This window comes from Mesocricetus auratus, unplaced genomic scaffold (genome assembly GCF_017639785.1).
Source record: "Mesocricetus auratus isolate SY011 unplaced genomic scaffold, BCM_Maur_2.0 Super-Scaffold_100008, whole genome shotgun sequence".
In the NCBI taxonomy this organism is placed as follows: Eukaryota; Metazoa; Chordata; class Mammalia; order Rodentia; family Cricetidae; genus Mesocricetus; species Mesocricetus auratus.
In genome coordinates this window covers 63378299-63396115 of record NW_024429192.1, presented here as the reverse complement: position 1 = coordinate 63396115, position 17817 = coordinate 63378299, and the positions used below count along the sequence as shown (strand labels likewise).

At 36.4% G+C, this 17817-nt stretch overlaps 1 protein-coding gene across 1 annotated transcript in view; it reads left to right on the top strand.

The window, feature by feature from the left end:
• The first annotated feature begins 1373 nt into the window (after positions 1 to 1373).
• Positions 1374 to 17817, top strand: part of Ostn (osteocrin) — a 34705-nt gene continuing 18261 nt past the window's right edge. Inside the window, exons 1-3 of the mRNA XM_021227975.2 lie at positions 1374 to 1555; positions 12143 to 12241; positions 15315 to 15529. Of these exons, the coding sequence (XP_021083634.1) occupies positions 12143 to 12241; positions 15315 to 15529 (314 nt within the window). The 5' untranslated portion in view covers positions 1374 to 1555. The remainder of the gene's footprint in view (positions 1556 to 12142; positions 12242 to 15314; positions 15530 to 17817) is intronic.

Genomic DNA, 17817 nt, shown 5'->3' with positions numbered 1-17817 from the left:
GGTGGGACGTCATAGATCCTGGCTGTGGTACATCATGATGCATCCATTAAAACTATATTGAGAGTTGTCCATCATGTGGATTCAAGCTTAACAGGATTGTTTAATGTCTGTAATATCTAAACAAGGTTCCACAATTAGGTTGTATTTTTATCTTGACTTGTGAAGCACTGCTGCCCACTGCTCTGTTTTCAGGCTTGTTAAGACATATGTTGTCCCTGGAAGCCGTTCATAAAGACGAAGCATTTTACTGTCCTACCAATTCAGTGTGCTCTTGTCAGTTTGCCTGTGTAACTCCAAATTAACCATGCAATAGTTCCCATGCTAGTAAATAGTATTTTAAATGGCTTTTAAGCAAAACCAAAAAGAGCAAATTTATTTCTATTTGGGGCAAAAATATAGTCTGCTTTAGAGTCTCATAGGCAGAATGCAATCATGGGCAAAGACCTGGATGTGGAAATAAAATCTTCATTTGTAATCTAGCTTGCACAGAGCCCATAGCTGTGTGTCCTCGTTAAGTAAGTGTATTTTTTGACCCTTTGTGGAAATTGATAAATGGAGACCAACGGTGAATAAAACAAGCCCATGATGATCTACTAACATAGTATGTACCTATAAATGTAATCATTTGTTTTTAATAATGTCCATATGCAGCAAAATGCAATTTCCAAGAGATGAAGATAAAGGAAACTTTCATAAAGAAAAAGGAAAGTTTTGATTGAAACAAAATTAAAATAAAGGGTACAAAGATCAAGGTAAGGAGTCTATACCTCTGCATCTATAGCCACATGTCAGAGTGTAGTATTTATACACTTATTAGTGACAGGTTTCCTATTATAACTATGTCAATTAAGAAGTTCCTGTCTGTTTCACTGACACACCACAGTGCACCTGAGGTTCAAATTCCCCATTATATCTGTAGATGATCATGTAATATAAGGGTCCCAGACTGCACCAATAATACAGCTTGTGTTTGATTAAAATCTTTTAAATCTTGCTGGAAAATGCCCTGGTGACTTTCACAGATCTTTGTGTATTTAATTTCCCCAATGCAAAGTTTAACACTCAAAGCTGGACTAAAAACTCTGGTAGTGATGATGAATCTGAAGCTGAACACGAAGCTAAGTGTGTAGTTAAGTTTTCCAGAGTTAAGCAGCTCCAATCAAAGCAGAATAGATAGATAGTGCAAATGTGTAAAGGAAAAGAAACGAGGAGAGGGACAGTAGGGGGGAGAGACTGGAAAGAAAGGAGGGACCAAGGAGGAGGGTGGGCAAAAGAGAAGGGAGAGAGAGAGAGAGAGAGAGAGAGAGAGAGAGAGAGAGAGAGAGAGAGAGAGAGAGAGAGAGAGAGAGAGAGAGAGAGAGAGAGAGAGAATGTGTGTTAGGGAAATGTTCCGTGGAAAATTTGTATAACTGATGTAAGAAAAGGCAACGACAGGGGTTGGAGCAAGTGAAGGAGAACTGAGACTATAAAAACACGGAAAGAAACTCACCATCAGGGCTAAGTTTGGGATCAACTGCAGACAAGACTAAAGTTAGGAATTCCGACTTCTCACAAGGTAAGCTAAATGTGAAAACTGATAAAGATCTCGGTCTCAGGTTTCTCTTTTAACTATTGCGTTTATTTTCACATTCTTTTAAAACTATTTCATGTATGCCTTTATTATGCTAAACTTAGAAGTGGCTTCTGATAATTTTCCTCTCTAAGACGAGTAGTAGAAAATCTAGTATATTTTGTAAAACACATCAGGTGAAGACAATTGTTAGACCCTTACATTGATTTGTGGTTTTTTTCTTTTGTTTATTTTATTTTCATTTCAAAACCAATGAAAAAGAATTCAGGAGATAGGCTCATGGTTTTAATTCTCTTTCATCAGAGATGTTCATTATCAAGAAATGTTCTGGAAAAATTTGAGCCTAAGAATAACCCTAAAGAAATCAAATTCTATATCTGCAAATTCTGGAGCATCTTGTTTGTCTTTTTAGAAAAATTAAATACAGCAATAACAGCAAAGTTATAGAGACTTATATAAGGTCTACCATTCAGTATTTGGAATGCTCCTGGTACTTATTGAATTGGATTAATAATCTAGTAAATATTTTATGCTCTCTTTGAGAGCACATTAAAAATTGTGCTATAGGTTTTGATCACTAAAGTAAACCGTAAGTATGTATTCAAATTGAGCTCTAACCATAATAAACATTCCTCCTCTGAATCATATGGGTGGCTTATATAGGTGTGGGGATAAGCTGTTATGGTTTTCCTTTTTAGAGATTTGATCACTATGTTTCTGATCCATCCTTCCAGAGACAGATTATGGCACTATAAATGTCCATATAGTTACCGAATAACAGAATCATCTGTAATGTTCTACCCCCAAATCGATGATACATTTTGTACTTTCTCTTTGGTACAATTCTACAGACTCTGAAGAGACTTTCTCCAACAAGAGCCTCTGCAGAGAGTTCCAGTCCCCACCATAACTTAATTGTGCTATAGTGTCATCAAGCAGTTAAAGGATTTAACTTTGGCATTTGCTTTCTCCTTTTTATTTCATGGGGGTTTAAAGGATTCTTATAAGAAGGAGTCATGAGCAGTAGAGGATGTGACACATCTTTGTGTGACAAGATATAGGAAACTCTGAGATATGATTTTTATATACTCTTAACGATTTTGATGTTTGTTTTTAATCAACTTAGATCAATTGGGTTTGTCTCAAAATAAAATACATCAAAAGTATCGTTCTAGTTCTACCTGTTTTTTTTATGCACTTAGAGGTAAGCCTTGAGAATAAATTAGGATTTGGCAGCATTTTGTTGTTGAACATACAAAATAATTACAAGTATAAAGACTGTGGGATAACAGAATGACCAGGAAACTCCTTTATCTATCATTTGTCCATATTGGAGAATAAAGGTCAGTAACACAAAATCTTGAGGCTAATCTTTAGTTGTGATCCAATTTAACTTCTGTTAATATTTCACCTATTTTGTCCCAACACATCCTCCATTCAAGTCTTACTTGGATTCATTGATGCAGCCAAGGAACACAGACATCCTGAGATTCGGGACACTAGATTTCTAACACCAATCCCACACAACAACTCTCTGAAATGCTCCAATTCCCTGGGACTTTTCATAAAACTGAACTCTGTAGCGATGCCATTAGGGAGCAAAAGTCCTCTCCTAACCCTGGACCACTCTGTAATACCTTAAGCTGCACAATTGCTTCAATGTAAGTCCATCTTCAGGTTGTACATCCCCCTCACCTTCTCTAAATAAATCCAGGGATGCACTGCAGAACAATGATCTGATCAGCACTGCTAAGTAACAGTTTCTTTTTGCTTTGGCTGGCTTGAAATGGTTTTTGCTTAGTATTGCCCTTTGTTCCTTCCAGATACCCCATAAGCCCAAGTTTTAAAACCAAGGAGCCCTTCCCTTCACCAGCAGTGCTCTGCCACCTCTTCCCCTCCCTCCCCCAATGGTGCCCTGTCGTCCCTTCCCTTCCCTTCCCTCCCCTTCCCTCCTGTCCAACAGTGTCCTGACTTCCCTTTCACTTCCTCCACCAACAGAACTCTGTCATCCCTTCCCCTGCTCACACAGGTATTGCTTACCTCCATTCTGATCAAGTTCATTTCATTCTCTCCAAGCCTCAATTTTCTAGCTATTTGTTTTTAAGTTTAAGGACTTCTAAAATCCCCTTCTCCTTTTCTAAAATCCCATATTCCTATGAAACTTAAAGCCCTAACCACATGAAAATCATGCTTTAAAAAACATATAATATTAAAAATTTATTGTGGTTAATATGGTTAAAGCTTGATCAGTAATTATGCTTTATGTACAAATGAGGATTCTTCTTTGTTTTCTACCCAGAAGGGTATTATCCAGAACTGAATGCTAATATTTTCATAGAAACAGTACACTGAAGGTAAAAGTAGTGCTTCAAGTGGTACAGTGACTGCTACTTATGAACACTGACTCTGATTTCACTCTTTTAATTTAATATATTCTTTATTAATATATAATTACATCCTTTCCCATGTGTCTTTCCTTCTCTCCAACAACTCCTATACACTCCCAACCTTTCTCTTAAGTTGATGGCCTAGTTTTCTTTGATTATTACACACACACACACACACACATATATATATAATATATATATAATCTGCTAAATTCATTATTTTTGCTTGTGTGTATGATTCTAGGAACATGTCCTGCTGGAGCTCAGAGCCCATGCTGTGTAAGTAGAGAGCTTACACATTTCTACTCCTTCAATTTGCTCTAGTAGGAAGTTCAAGAGCAGCACTAGAGGTTAGGAGGCCATGATATTGTAGAAACTCAGCTTATCTCAGTTCATTAACTTCAAATAAAAGAACTATAATGCATTCCACACTAATCTAACTTGACAGCTGTACACATAAAAGGATGCAAGATAATTTTGAAATTATTATTGATTTATTATACAATGCAAAAGTTCTTTAAAGATTATCCAAACACTGCAGAAAGAATCTGTTATTGCAAGAGGAAATCTGTGTGCAGAACAAGCAGGCAAGATGGGTTGTGCAGGTGTGCATTGCTAGATCCCTCATTCTTAACTTACAAAGTATGATTAATAATTGCATCATGTTCCTAAGTGATATAAAATTCATATTTACCCTTTTATGTATGTTTTAGAGAGTTTTTATTGGTTATATTGGATAATTTTAAATCACTTAAATATGATTAATATTAAATGTTATATGGGTAAAGAGAGGATAAAGAATGTAGTGGGAATAGTCAATTTATCCTGAGGCTTGTGTGTCTGGTTTTAAACTTCATGCATCCAACATCTTATGCTATATTTCTGATGCATCAACCCTACATGTTAATGTGCAACTCTGTCAGCTTTTTCTTTATCAAAGGTTCTATTTGTGTCCTAATGGCGAGTATCAGAATTAAACAACTTAGATTCCTTAAAAGTTTCAGCTACAATCACAGGCTGAGTGTTTTATTTTTCTGCTGTGGGCAGCATTGTTTTACATCACTGTTAGCAGTTTAGAAGTCTAATTATCAGTTAGGATTTAATAGGATGTCTTAAGCTAGGAAGACAGGTAATTATTAGAGGTTATGATGTGCATCACTTTACAAGGATGAGAATGTGGAATGGCAATCAATGTGACTGGACTCTAGCATGGGTTTAATCAAACTTACTGTTAGTGTAAAAACTTCTGTCTTTTCCCTTAACCTAGCTTAATTTATTGAGTTAGCTTCCATGTCATTTCAACTTGGTTATTAATGTCTACTGTGCATTCGTGCTTACCTACCAACAACTATGGCTACTTTATTTAACAAACACTCTTGATTGCCAGACAGTTTGCAATGTGCCTATAAGGACTGGTCAACATGACACAGCCCCCCTTCTCTGGAGGATTTTATAAACACAGTAAAACTTTCTAAACGTATTTAAACCTTTTGTTATTGGTGCTAGTGGAATCATTCATTAGAGTGCCATTGTAAGCTTCTGCCTTCTTTATTTCTTCTAAAAGATTATGATGGAGATTTTTCATTCCAGAGGCATTAAATAAAAGTTTTGTTGTTCCAAAATCAGAAACCAACAGTAGATGAAAATTGTGCCCAATTAAAGAAAATGAGTTGATACACACCCACTAGCAAATTGTCATTCTTTCCAAAGGGTAAAACTCAAGGAAAGTTATTTTAAAATGCTTCCAGAAAGACCTTCCTGTAGTTAAAATTTTTTTAGAGATAGGAAAGTATTTTACTATTATACAACTAGGATACACTTGAAACAGCACATAACTTCTGAAGATGGGGTTGCTTCTCTGGCCCTTCCTCCTCTGGCTTCATGGTTCTGTAAAAGTCTGTCCTGCCAACTGAACAATGAGAGTGAAAGAGGATATAACCTGGTATTTTAATTTTCAAATAATCAGTGCATTATTGATTTGCAGCCTCAGTTTGAACTTTTCAGAATCACATCCAGCATATACAGTAAAGTGTGTGCCATACCATCGCAGAACCAACTGTCTGGTGTTGGAGAATTTATTGCTGGGTTTTACTTTTAAATTATCTATTAATTCATTAGCAACCCTTTGGAATGGTGGAGTATTAAAGTTATAAGTACACATGTGGGTAGAGGGATTCTTGGTGCAGATTCATATACCTCAAACTTTTTAATGGAAACCCTCTTAATTATTATAGTGGTTAAGTCCAGTAGCCACAAAGGTTAGGGAATCTCTGAGGGAATTCTAGAGTGGTTATTTTATCTTTATAGACCATTGCTTAAATATAGGGGATTAGCTGGTCAACACTTCAAAGACTACACGTATTTGAAAATTTGCCTCTGGAAATAAATGAAGCATCGTGCTATTCTTTGATAGTGGGGCTGTAACTGTGATGTCAATCAAATGGAGCATCCTGCTATCCTTTGATAGTGAGCCTGAAACTGCAATGTCAATCAAATGATGCCACATACTGTCCTTTCCTCTTGGAACCCAGTGGAGCAGCTGTCACTTTCATGCCATGGAACCTAGAACTCATTGCAATTACTTTTGTTTTAAAACTATGAGTGGATGAATTAAGAGATTTATCTGTGATACAAAAGGAAAAATAAACAAATTCACAAACAAGAATTTTTTTTGTTTCTGTGTTTGTTGAGATAGTGTTTCATGTATTCCAGAATGAGATTACAAGCACAAACCATCATGGCCAGTATATATTGTATGAGCATTGAACCCAGGACTTCATGTATGCTAGGCAAGTACCCCATCAACTAGGTTAACATTTTGAGGTAAACAGAAATAACGTGTCTCATCAACCATTCCTTACATATAAACTACTAAATCGTATTGAGTCTTTCAACTTTTTTTCTAAACTTAAAATGCATTTTCAGAACAGAATCTCATTGAGTGGGGTATAGTTCAGGGGTAGAATGAATTCCAACTCTGCATCAGGTTCTAGGTTCTAGCTTCAGACTTCCAAAATTAACTAATTATTAATGACTAACAGTGTAAGTAATGTCACAAAATCAGACTTGGAGGAGCTTTTTAGATAAAAATCCTTCCAGTCACGAGGAAGAGTATATCCCATAGGCAGCAGTCTTATATATTCCCAGGTGCTGCACAGTGTCTTTAGTTATACTCGCACTGATTATCATCCTCACCTATAGTGTTTGAGCTTACACACACACTCATGTGCACACACTCATACACACACACACACACACACACACACACACACACAGCAATTGTCACTCAGTGGCTTCATAAGAGAGAGTAAACAACATCAGAAGTCATTTAGCCAAACCCGTTTCCCTTGATAGAGTGATTGAAAGATTTGCCCAAAGTCACATTGTTAGGTGGCAGCAGAGTCACAAAGGAGACTGAAGTCCATGACTACAGCATCCCCCCTTGCTGTACCGATGAACCCCAGACTTTCTGTTAATTACTGCCCCTGTCAGGATCACTTTCTGAACAAAGAGCTGCTGTCCCTTGCTCTGTTCTGCTCCTGGATTCTTCTCTGCTAGGAAGAAGGCCTATATGACTATGGCATGGAATGAAGGGGGAGGAGGGACAAAAAACTTTCAGTGACTTTATGGTTTAGCTAGGGTTGTGCTCATTCACATTTTGCTTGATGAGCATCTGCATTCCCAGATAAAGGAAACTATAGTAGTTGAGGTAGAAGGCACACCTGGCCATTATATGGGGTCAGAACTGGTGCTTATTGGCCAAATGTTAAACTTCTTAACTTCTTGCAGTCCGTCACAGCAGAAAGATGTTAGGAAAAGGTGGAAATTGAACCAGTTAATAAATCCTCTATCTTTAATTGATTTGGTTCAATTTTTAATTGATTTTTGTTGAAAATGAGTGTTGATAGAGTCTGGCTTAAATGTTTCCAATCTAGTTATTAGAGAAAATTAAAAATTTCTAGATGCTACTAAAATTCACCCACAAAATTGTACCATTGTGGATTTCTAATGTTTAGGTCAACTAACCAAAAGTTAGTTGATTATTATGAAGTTTCAACCTGAAAAGAACTTTAACCACCTGATGATTAAATTCAACCCTAGTCCTCAAGCACTGATATTTTAAAAGTCTTACTAGTTCAGAAGTGCATCCAATCAGTCATATTCTCCTTGGGCTTCCCATTTTGCCACTCTATTTTACAGAATGTTTCATTATGACAAGTCAATATAACACTGAAGATGACAGATTGACCCCCTCATTGCCCTCCTTTTTGCTCCTTACCATCCAACTTCCTGATTCCTTTGTTTACTGGCTCATAAAATGTAAACACCGTTCTTTACACTCAATTGTCTCTTACTGGGTTCAGACCAAATTAAACAAGTTCTACACTGCTGTGCTTCCACAGTTCATGGTGTTTTAAAGCATGAATAATATCTATTGTTCATCCAATGTATATGACAACACTTTGTATCTCTCCACATTGATCAACATATGCTCCACTACTGCAGACTTGGGTTGGAAGATTTTTCCAGATATATGAAAATATCACATTTTGAAAGTCTAAAACACAGCTTCAGATATTTTACACAGTAAAACATTTATGCATCCAATTGCAATATATAACATAAAATATATGGAGTACTTAATGTTATAGTGTTGTATTATAATAAAGAGTATATAGGAATACTAAAATGTAGCATATGGAATGTAATAGCCCAATTGATTGTAAATAAAATACCTACAAAATCCTAGGAGGAAGATTCCATGCCCCTCTGTCTGTTTTGGAATTCTTTATTACTCCAAAAAATATTAATTCAAAAGCTACTCATAATCCTGCACTTGGGAGGCTATAATAGAAGAGTTATATGCCATGCCGTGGCTACATATCTTTAAAGAAAAGAAAGAAAAAAGTGAATGTGTTAAGTTTTTTTTAATGTGCAAACATTTCTGCTTTGGTGGAATTTATATAGTCAAAAAAAGGTTCTTTGAGGGTTCCCTCTGTGATTTGGCAAGCACATGGGTCCATGGGTCTTAGGGGATTTTTAAATCATGAGCTATATTTATTCACTATCAACAAAATGGAGAAACAGGGCTAAACACGATCTTTTCCTTTCCTCCCTATAATTTCCTCTGTTTCTAATTTTGTAGCAATCGAGTTTCAATGAGTTAATCAAATGTCTCTTGTTTGGCAGGTGCCAGAGTGCTTATTTGTATTAGTGTACAAAGTGCCATATTTAGAAACTGGCCTGTTGGTTTATTGGGTACAAGCATGGCTTTAAAACATTAAATACATGTATTTAAACTCAGCGTTTATTTTTACACCTCCCTATCCAAATGATGGGGATGTGGTTATCTGTTAGAGGATACATTAAAACTGTTTTTTCTATATACACCCAAGCTCCAAAATACACGTGTCAGATGTAATCATCAGTATTACAAACACCATCACTCTGTTACATTTACAAGACTGTGGGCATGAAGGGAACTTTGGTAAGTAAAATGTTTGTAAAAATAGTTAAAGAAAATACACATGGAAAAACTTGTAAAACAGGGCAATTTGGCATGTTGAAAACTATTTTTAACATAATAAAAACAAAGGAAAGTGAACATCACAATTGTAATTTACCAATGGTTAAATGAGAGTGCTACTTTAAAAGTATATATGTAAGAAATATCATAAGATTATTTTGAAATACAACTATGCTTTTAAAATGTCTTCCTGTGTATAGACGAACATAAAAAAATCAGCAAAATCAGGAGAAAATATATGATCAAAGAATAAATGGTTTTCTAAAGGAAAAGCTAATACAGATTTGGTTGATATTTTCATCCATAGATCACTACTGTCTCATCTCAAGATGTAGCTTTTCTGTATTTGGAAATATTACTCACTGAAAACCTTAACTCAATACCAACTTTACAAACAAAGAACACAAAATTTACTGTTCCTTTTCAAGAGATAGTAGAATACAGACAAGGAACCAGAGACTGGTATTAGTAACAAGACTCCAAAGGAGAGTAATTCATATCAAAATGAACAGACAGTTTAAGCTCAATTGTATTACAATTGATAAAACAAATGTTGTGGATATGGTGAAGATATTTTTCTCTGTTTTAAATCTTAACCAATACACAGAATAGAGATGCTACTCTGTGTATGCAAAATCTTTAATTCATGTTGTAGCATGTAACACAAATTACTAAGATCTACAGTTAAGTTCCACAGCAATAATAAGGAAGTATAAAGTTGGGGGACACATGATGACGTATGTAGTTACTGAGGCAATGTTGAATAATGCCACATAGATTTTCCTCTATGTGCAAACAATAAATCATGCATGAGATAAAGACATTTGGATAAGTTAATTATTTCCTCCTGTAACTCTTTTGATGTGGGAATTACTTCTCACCTCTTACAAATGAAAACTGAAGATCAACAGAGTTAAATATCCCTGTTCAAGATCACAGCAATACTAAAGCAAAGTGAGATTCAAAACCAATTTTTTAAAATTCAAAGTCCCTTTCTCTTTGTCCCAGAATGTGTTCTGAGAGATAGTTTATAAAGAAATTAGTATACAAGTATGTGATCTTCCCAAACTGAGCAATGCCCCTTTCTTCACTATGCAGTATAATAAGATGGTCATGTCAAGTTCACAGGAAGCAAACCTAATGGAATCGGGGATGAGTCATGTTTAGCAGTATAGTGCTTTTAATGTAAAAGCTCTGAAATTTGTAAATGATGTTTTCATGCTTACTAATCAGAATTAACAAATACAGTACACTCATGTATGTTTGTTTTCTAAAAAATAATTTTCTTAAGTTTCTTCAAAATCTTAATCATTTTTCTTCCTTCCTCAGAGTCAACCATAATCCCCATAATGAAGAAATCAAGAATCAAGTTCTATTGTGATACACATATAAAAACGCACACACTAGATTGAGCCTTGGGTAGTAGATCAGTATTTATCCCGGGTATACAAATGGACTTTGGACTCCCATCCAACAATGACAGATGCATTCTCAGCCTGAACTCTTGGGGGAGGGTCTAGGCCCTGCCCTGGATGAAATGACAGACTATGGACACCCCCAGGGAGGGCCTCACCCTTCCTGGGGAAATGAGGGGATACTGGGGGGCTTGGTGGGAGGGCGCAGGAGGAGGGGAGGGAAATGGAGAGAGACCTGGAATTGACATGTGAAGCAGCCTTGTTTCTAATTTAAATTTAAAAATAAAAAAAATATATAAAAACCATACACACACTCTCTTTATCTCTCTCATATATATATATATATATACTATGTACATATGCGTATATATGCATATATATAGAGAGAGAGAGAGAGATCCTAATATAGAGAATTGCCTTGAATATTTAGAATTATGTAGAGAGTTTTATGGTATGTATATATTTTACACTTTTATATCCACACTTATGTGTTCCAGTTAGTAGCATTTTCTTCTTTATGCATGTTGAAAATGTCTCCTGTGTTACAATTTGTCTCATGATTTTGTTGTATTGATTTTGTTGAATTGTACCATATGGAATTTTTTTAATTTTAGAATATTAATTTTGATACTTTTAAAATAACATATTCATATTCATCTTTTGAATCTTGCTTAAAGAATCATTATAAAACACAAGAATATACAGATATTATCTTATTGAATTGTAGAGCTTACAATTTTTTTCTTCTGTATTTTTTTAATTTAAATTAGAAAAAAATCTTGTTTTGTATGTTAATCCTAGTTCCCTCTCTCTCCTCCCCTGCTCCCCACCAACCCCCTATCCAATCCCTGATGAGTTTTCAATTTTTTATATTTAAATGCTTTCAGGCATACTGTATATTCTGGTTCAATGATGCAATGCTCTATTCCCTTCACATTTGTCAACATGAAGTTGTAATCTCTCTACTATCCCCAAAATAAAGCTATATGATATCGATATTTAGTTAGCTTTAATTACATTATTATTCCAGTTATATAAATATGCTGTATGTTTTCATGGAAACTAATCCTTTAGAGAATGCATTACAGGAGACTGACAAATTTTATTAGGCAATGTAGTTTGGCAGACATGCATTGAAGCACATAGAAGTGAGTGACTTCACTTTTAACAGTCTTTTCTTAGCTTTGATTTCTGTCTTGTATTTCAAATTAATTAATATAAGCTCTGATGTATCTGAGCCTAGATGCTGGACCGGAGATTGGCAAGTGAATACTTCATCCTGGCCTTGATTGTGTTGCTGTGGAGCTCAGGAAAGGCATTCTCTGTCGACTTAGCAACAGAGGTAATGAAAATCAGCTTACGATGTCACATGCAAGGGCAGGGAGATGGCTCAGCCAATAAGACTATAGCCAAGTAAGCATGAGGCTCTGAATTCAGACCTCTGCACCCACAGCCAAGCCCGGGGAAGTAACTGGCACCATGGCTCTGGGAGTGTGAAAACACAACTCCTGGGCTCTTACTAGCCAGGTTAGCCAGGTCAGTGAGCTCCAGATTTAACTAGAGCCCCTATCTTAAAAATAAGGTAAAGAAAAAATACCTGATGCCAGCTTATCACACACACACACACACACACACACACACACAGGCACACAAGGCCATTTTAACAGACATAGGATGTTTTCACATCACTCAGAAGATGCAACTGACAAAGTGTCTTCAGAACACAGACCTTACTCTCATTGCCAACGATATTCAAGTTTGAAAACGTTAAATATATAAATGACAATGAACTATTGAGTTCAAAGAATTCAGACCATGTGACTTATCTATATATTTTTGATAGTTTGAAATCATAAGATTTGTATTCCTCAAACAATAAGAAACATGAAAATTGATTTATTATCACTACAAACATGTTTTAATTTTATCCTTGCATCAACATGAGATGTTATTATGTAAAAAGAGAAGTTGGTTGAATGCCAAATTACATGGTTTTTGCCAAACCTATTATGACAATAAGAAACAAAACTAATGAAAACTCTAGTTTTTGTGTTGTACGAGGTAGAAGAATAGAAACAATTTTCAGATGCCTTAGCTCCCATTTGTCTAACTGTAGCCTTTTGTTCTCCCAAGGAATGTTTCCCATACCTGGTCAGTTGTGAGCCTTGACTTCTGGCAGTGCAGAGGCAGATAACCAGGGTAGTGACACTTGTGTGCCAATGTTCCTGCAGGCCACACCTGCTAGGATGTTTTCCTTAAGGTGGCAAATGTTGGAGCCCCAGTGCAGCCCCAAAATGTTCAGATTTCGCACCTCTTGACAGCAATTAGTGATACAATGCCTGGTCCTAAAGTGTCTGAGAGCTTTGGTCTTTAGGGATTGCCAAATGTCTCTGGCATGATTCCAGTGACTACAGTTTTACTTTTCTGGCTGTTCGGGATTCTCTGTCCTCCAGCCACCGTTCCCTGGTCTTTCTCACCTTCTCTCTACTTCTGCCATTTACTTTGTGTCTGCCTTGGATGCCCTCGCATTGGAAAACTATTCAACTGTCTACGTTTGCTGTGGCTGTTTTCACAGCTGTCCCTGCAGAGATGGTAACTGCCACTATCTCTGCTACCACCCTGCTGCCAGCTCCTATCTTTTCTCTTCCTGAAATTGTCAACTGCTTCTGAAGCTCTACCTTGCACATATAACAACCAAATCAGGCAGGAAATGCCACTGGAGAGGGCAAACTTTGTACTGGGCCTAATGCTTGCTACAGGTAGAGGAAGATCCACAAAAGGAGGGTGTCTATTAGCTAGCTTACCAAATGAAAACAATGAGCTGTACTACCTGCTTGTACAGTCAGAAATACAAACCATTTACAGAAAATCTTTATGCTTACACCAATCATGACACTACTAGTTTAAAACCGACCACAATAGTCCTTCTGGTAGGCCACTCCTCTGGCCTGCACAGAAATAATTGCAGGGAAATTTCAGTCCAGCTGACTAGTACCACATCTTCAGGAGCCAGCAACATGCCTCAGCAGTAAGCAGCTCCCATGGATATACATCTCCCCCCAATAACCTCTGTAGTATCAGTGGTTAAGTACTAGCATAAAGGTAGTCTGGCTGATCTTTTGACTGATAGTCCTTTTCTTCAAGGCAAACAGTTGTCACTTAAGGAGTTGAATCTCTCTATCCCCCTAATATTTTGGATATCTCATAGGAAATTAAGCATCACAAAGGATATCCACAATAAGAAATTATTGAAATTAATAGCAATTTTAAGTGCTAGCAGCACAATAATTTTGCTCACTACCTGGATTAGCACCCCCACAGAAACAAGATTTGCAAATCTGTCTCACTTTGGTCAATGTTGAAAGAGCGTCATCCTTTGAAGTTTTTTTTCCCACTTTGGGGGCTTCTGTAATGGGACTTAGCATCCTTCCTTTCCTAATCTCTGTGTTGTGATCCACCCTGTGATACATGGAAGCGCATGACTAAAGGGAAGAAGGAAAGAAATCCTGGAGAGTTGTCTCAGGCACCTAGAACAGATTTGTATTCCTTGGTTAAAGAGGAGCCTGGGGCTTAACAAGAGCAGTTTCTAAATTTCTAATCATGGGATTTGGAAAGGAAAAAAGGATTTTCCACACTAAACACTCATCCACTTGTGTCTTGCATGAAGTACAAAGAGAAACCGTACATAGCAGGTAAATAAATAAGAAAATGTGCCTGTAACAGGACTATCATAGGGGTAGATCTACACAATTTTTTTTAATTTTTAATAAATCACATAGACTGAGAAGTTAATTTACTTTGGGTCAAGGAATAGGATTTTGTTTATTTTGTATCCCTTTAACCTAATGGAGAATGTGGAGCACAATGGAGTGTTAGTGGCTTACATAGATAACGAATGAATCACGGAAGTAAAATAGCATGACTTTTAGATTTTTGTTTTCAGAAAAACATTTTAGATTTTTTTGGTTAAGAGAAAAATATTGGCATAGGCATTGAATAAAATAAAAACTTAGGCCATGCTCTCATGTTACTTATACTTAGTAAGAAATATAAGTTTGTTGTAGCCGATATTATTTAAAGTAAAATGTGATGAGTGAAATAATGAAAGAAATACAGGGGAGCTGTCATGGTGGACAGGGCAGGATGCTGCTGTTCCTGGGGCTATCTGAAAGGCTAGTTGGTAAATAACATCAAATTTTAGAAGGAAGCCTGAGGGATTGTTTTGTTATTTTCTTGGGTATCTCTGTGTGTCCCATTCCCCCAAAGTCTAGTTTTCTTGGTAAAACATAACCCAGAGGCATCATAAAATGAGCCCTGGGTGTGTCATTTAGTGGTATGAAATTACTAACGCCAGTTTTGTGCATACTTGTTTTTCACTGTCTAAATGAATGAGTCTACCATTCTCTGCCCTGTAGGCCTCTGAGTTTGGAGCAGCAGGCTTGCAATTACCACCCACATCCAGGGAACAGAAATCAGCCACGGACCTTGCATCTAAGCTCCTGCTTCTTGATGAACTGGTGTCCTTGGAGAACGATGTATTTGAGACCAAGAAGAAGAGGAGCTTCCCTGGCTTTGGGTCTCCCCTGGACAGGCTCTCTGCTGGGTCTGTAGAGCACAAAGGGAAACAGAGGTAGGTGAAGCAGGAAAATTATCCCGCTGTCTAGTTCTTTCATTCCAGGTTCTGTAACAGGGTTCCACACTTAAAACATCATGGTAAACTTGAGTGTGCTAGCCGACATGTGGGTTAATTGATTATTTGAAAGGTAAATACTTTGGAAGTAGCAGGACTATGATTGTGGGCTGGAATATCTTACTGTACTTCCTAAGGAAGAACTTCTTGCATATAGATTAAAAAATAGTTTCTTTAAGACATTATTGCTTATGGCAGGTAAGGGGCGACATGCATGTGATGGGGTACTCCAGTTGCTTGAAAGCGCTATCTAAAGGACACAGCCAGAGCAGTGTTGTCATGTTATTTTTAACACAGTGCTTCATAAGATGTGAATTAATTCATTTCTTACAGTGAGAAGCAGCAAAGAACACTTGGAATTTGTTTAAGAACACATGCATTTAAATCAAACCTTTTCCCTTTTCTGCATGTGTCTCACATAAAATTTTCCATAATTCTCTGTTTATGTCTCTCTAAAAAGTGTAGTCAAATGGAAGTGTTTTGTAAGCTCCTAACAACTATAATGGAGTTAGAATATATTCCTTGATTCCCTCCCTTAATTAATGATTAAAGAATCATTGAATTACTCTTAATGCTGTTAAACCATCATTCTACACACAACTCATCTTCCATCCTCAGTGTCTGTTCCCCTTGCTGTGTATTTCCCCTTATAGTGGCTTGAGTTCCCTTGTACCACAACTGATAAAATACTGAAATCAATCATATCCCTCAGTGTAAATGGAGATAATGTGTCTATTAAGATCTGTTTGTCTTCAGGATATTAGGATATGCATATGGCAGAGCAAGCTCCTGGCATATGAGACCCTGTGTCATTCTCTGAAACTGAAAGTAAAGCAATGAACTATCAGCCTTCTTAGGTGGGCAGATAAAATCCTGCTTTTTGTGTAAGGATACAGTTAGAAATGAGACAACTTACACATGTCAACAAATGGACAAAATAATTATAGAATAAAAACATAAATTAAGGACCAGAAATATTACGCAGTTATTAAGAATACTTGCTGCTCTGATACAAGATCTGGATTTGATTCTCAGCACCCACATGTTAATGTCTTTTTTTTTTCCGAGACAGGGTTTCTCTGTATTGTTTTGGAGGCTGTCCTGGAACTTGCTCTGCAGATCAGGCTGGCCTCAAACTCACAGAGATCTGCCTGCCTCTGCCTCCTGAGTGCTGGGCTTAAAGGCATGAGCCACCAATGCCCGGCTTGTTAACACCTCTTCTGTCAGATAAATTCCTCTTCTGCCAGACACACAGGTGACACACAAACACACATGCAGGCAAAACACTCATTCACAAAAAATATTAATTAAGTAATTAAAATGGAAAATATTCAACATATAGGAGGAAACATAGGAAATATTAAGAAGTTAATATTTAAGATTTAACCACTAAATTATGCTATATATTTAAAATATTTATCTAACATAAAATTTTAAAATTCTAGTTCATGAGTTGAAATTATATATTTCAGTTAATAATACAGCTACTATATAAAGAATATTTGTACCAAATAACAGCAAGAAATAATTTTACCACACACCTCTGGGAAAATATATGACAAAAAAAAAAACACCTAAAAGTGAGATCAGCATCAAGACAAATAATGATGGAAAGTAAACCTGAAACTTTCTTCAGAAATTATATTATGGGTGGTAATATTGGTATTTCTATCATAACAGTATTGATCAGATATTATGAGACCAAGTAAATAGACATTTATTTAATAATCTAGTTCTGATGCTAACAAGAACTGAGGTTCACAGACGGAAAAGAAACGAGATAAAGTTAAGTGAACCCATAAAATAAATTTAACTCCCAGATATCATGACTTCAAATAGTTTATGAAATATTTGTATCAGTCTGAACTACAAAATTTTGATTCAATTTGTGTATATTGAAGATTCCTCAAAAACAAAATGAAAGCAGCAATCTTTAACAAGCAGTTTGAGAGCCCAGATTGCCATCACTCTATGTCATTTCTCACTTAAAGGAACACGTGAGAATCCTCATGGACAAAGAAGTCCTAAATTGCTACCAACATCTTGATTTACCAGGTACAAGAGAGTTAGTTCCCTTTTACTTAGGCCTGGGTAAGGGATTCAGGCACACACTGGGAGACATCCCTGCTGAGTAATCATCTGAGCTGCAATTGAAATACAAACTACACAGCGGTAAATGTTTAAGTCCATGAATGAAGAATAGCATTTTAGACCGTGGAATCCCTTCA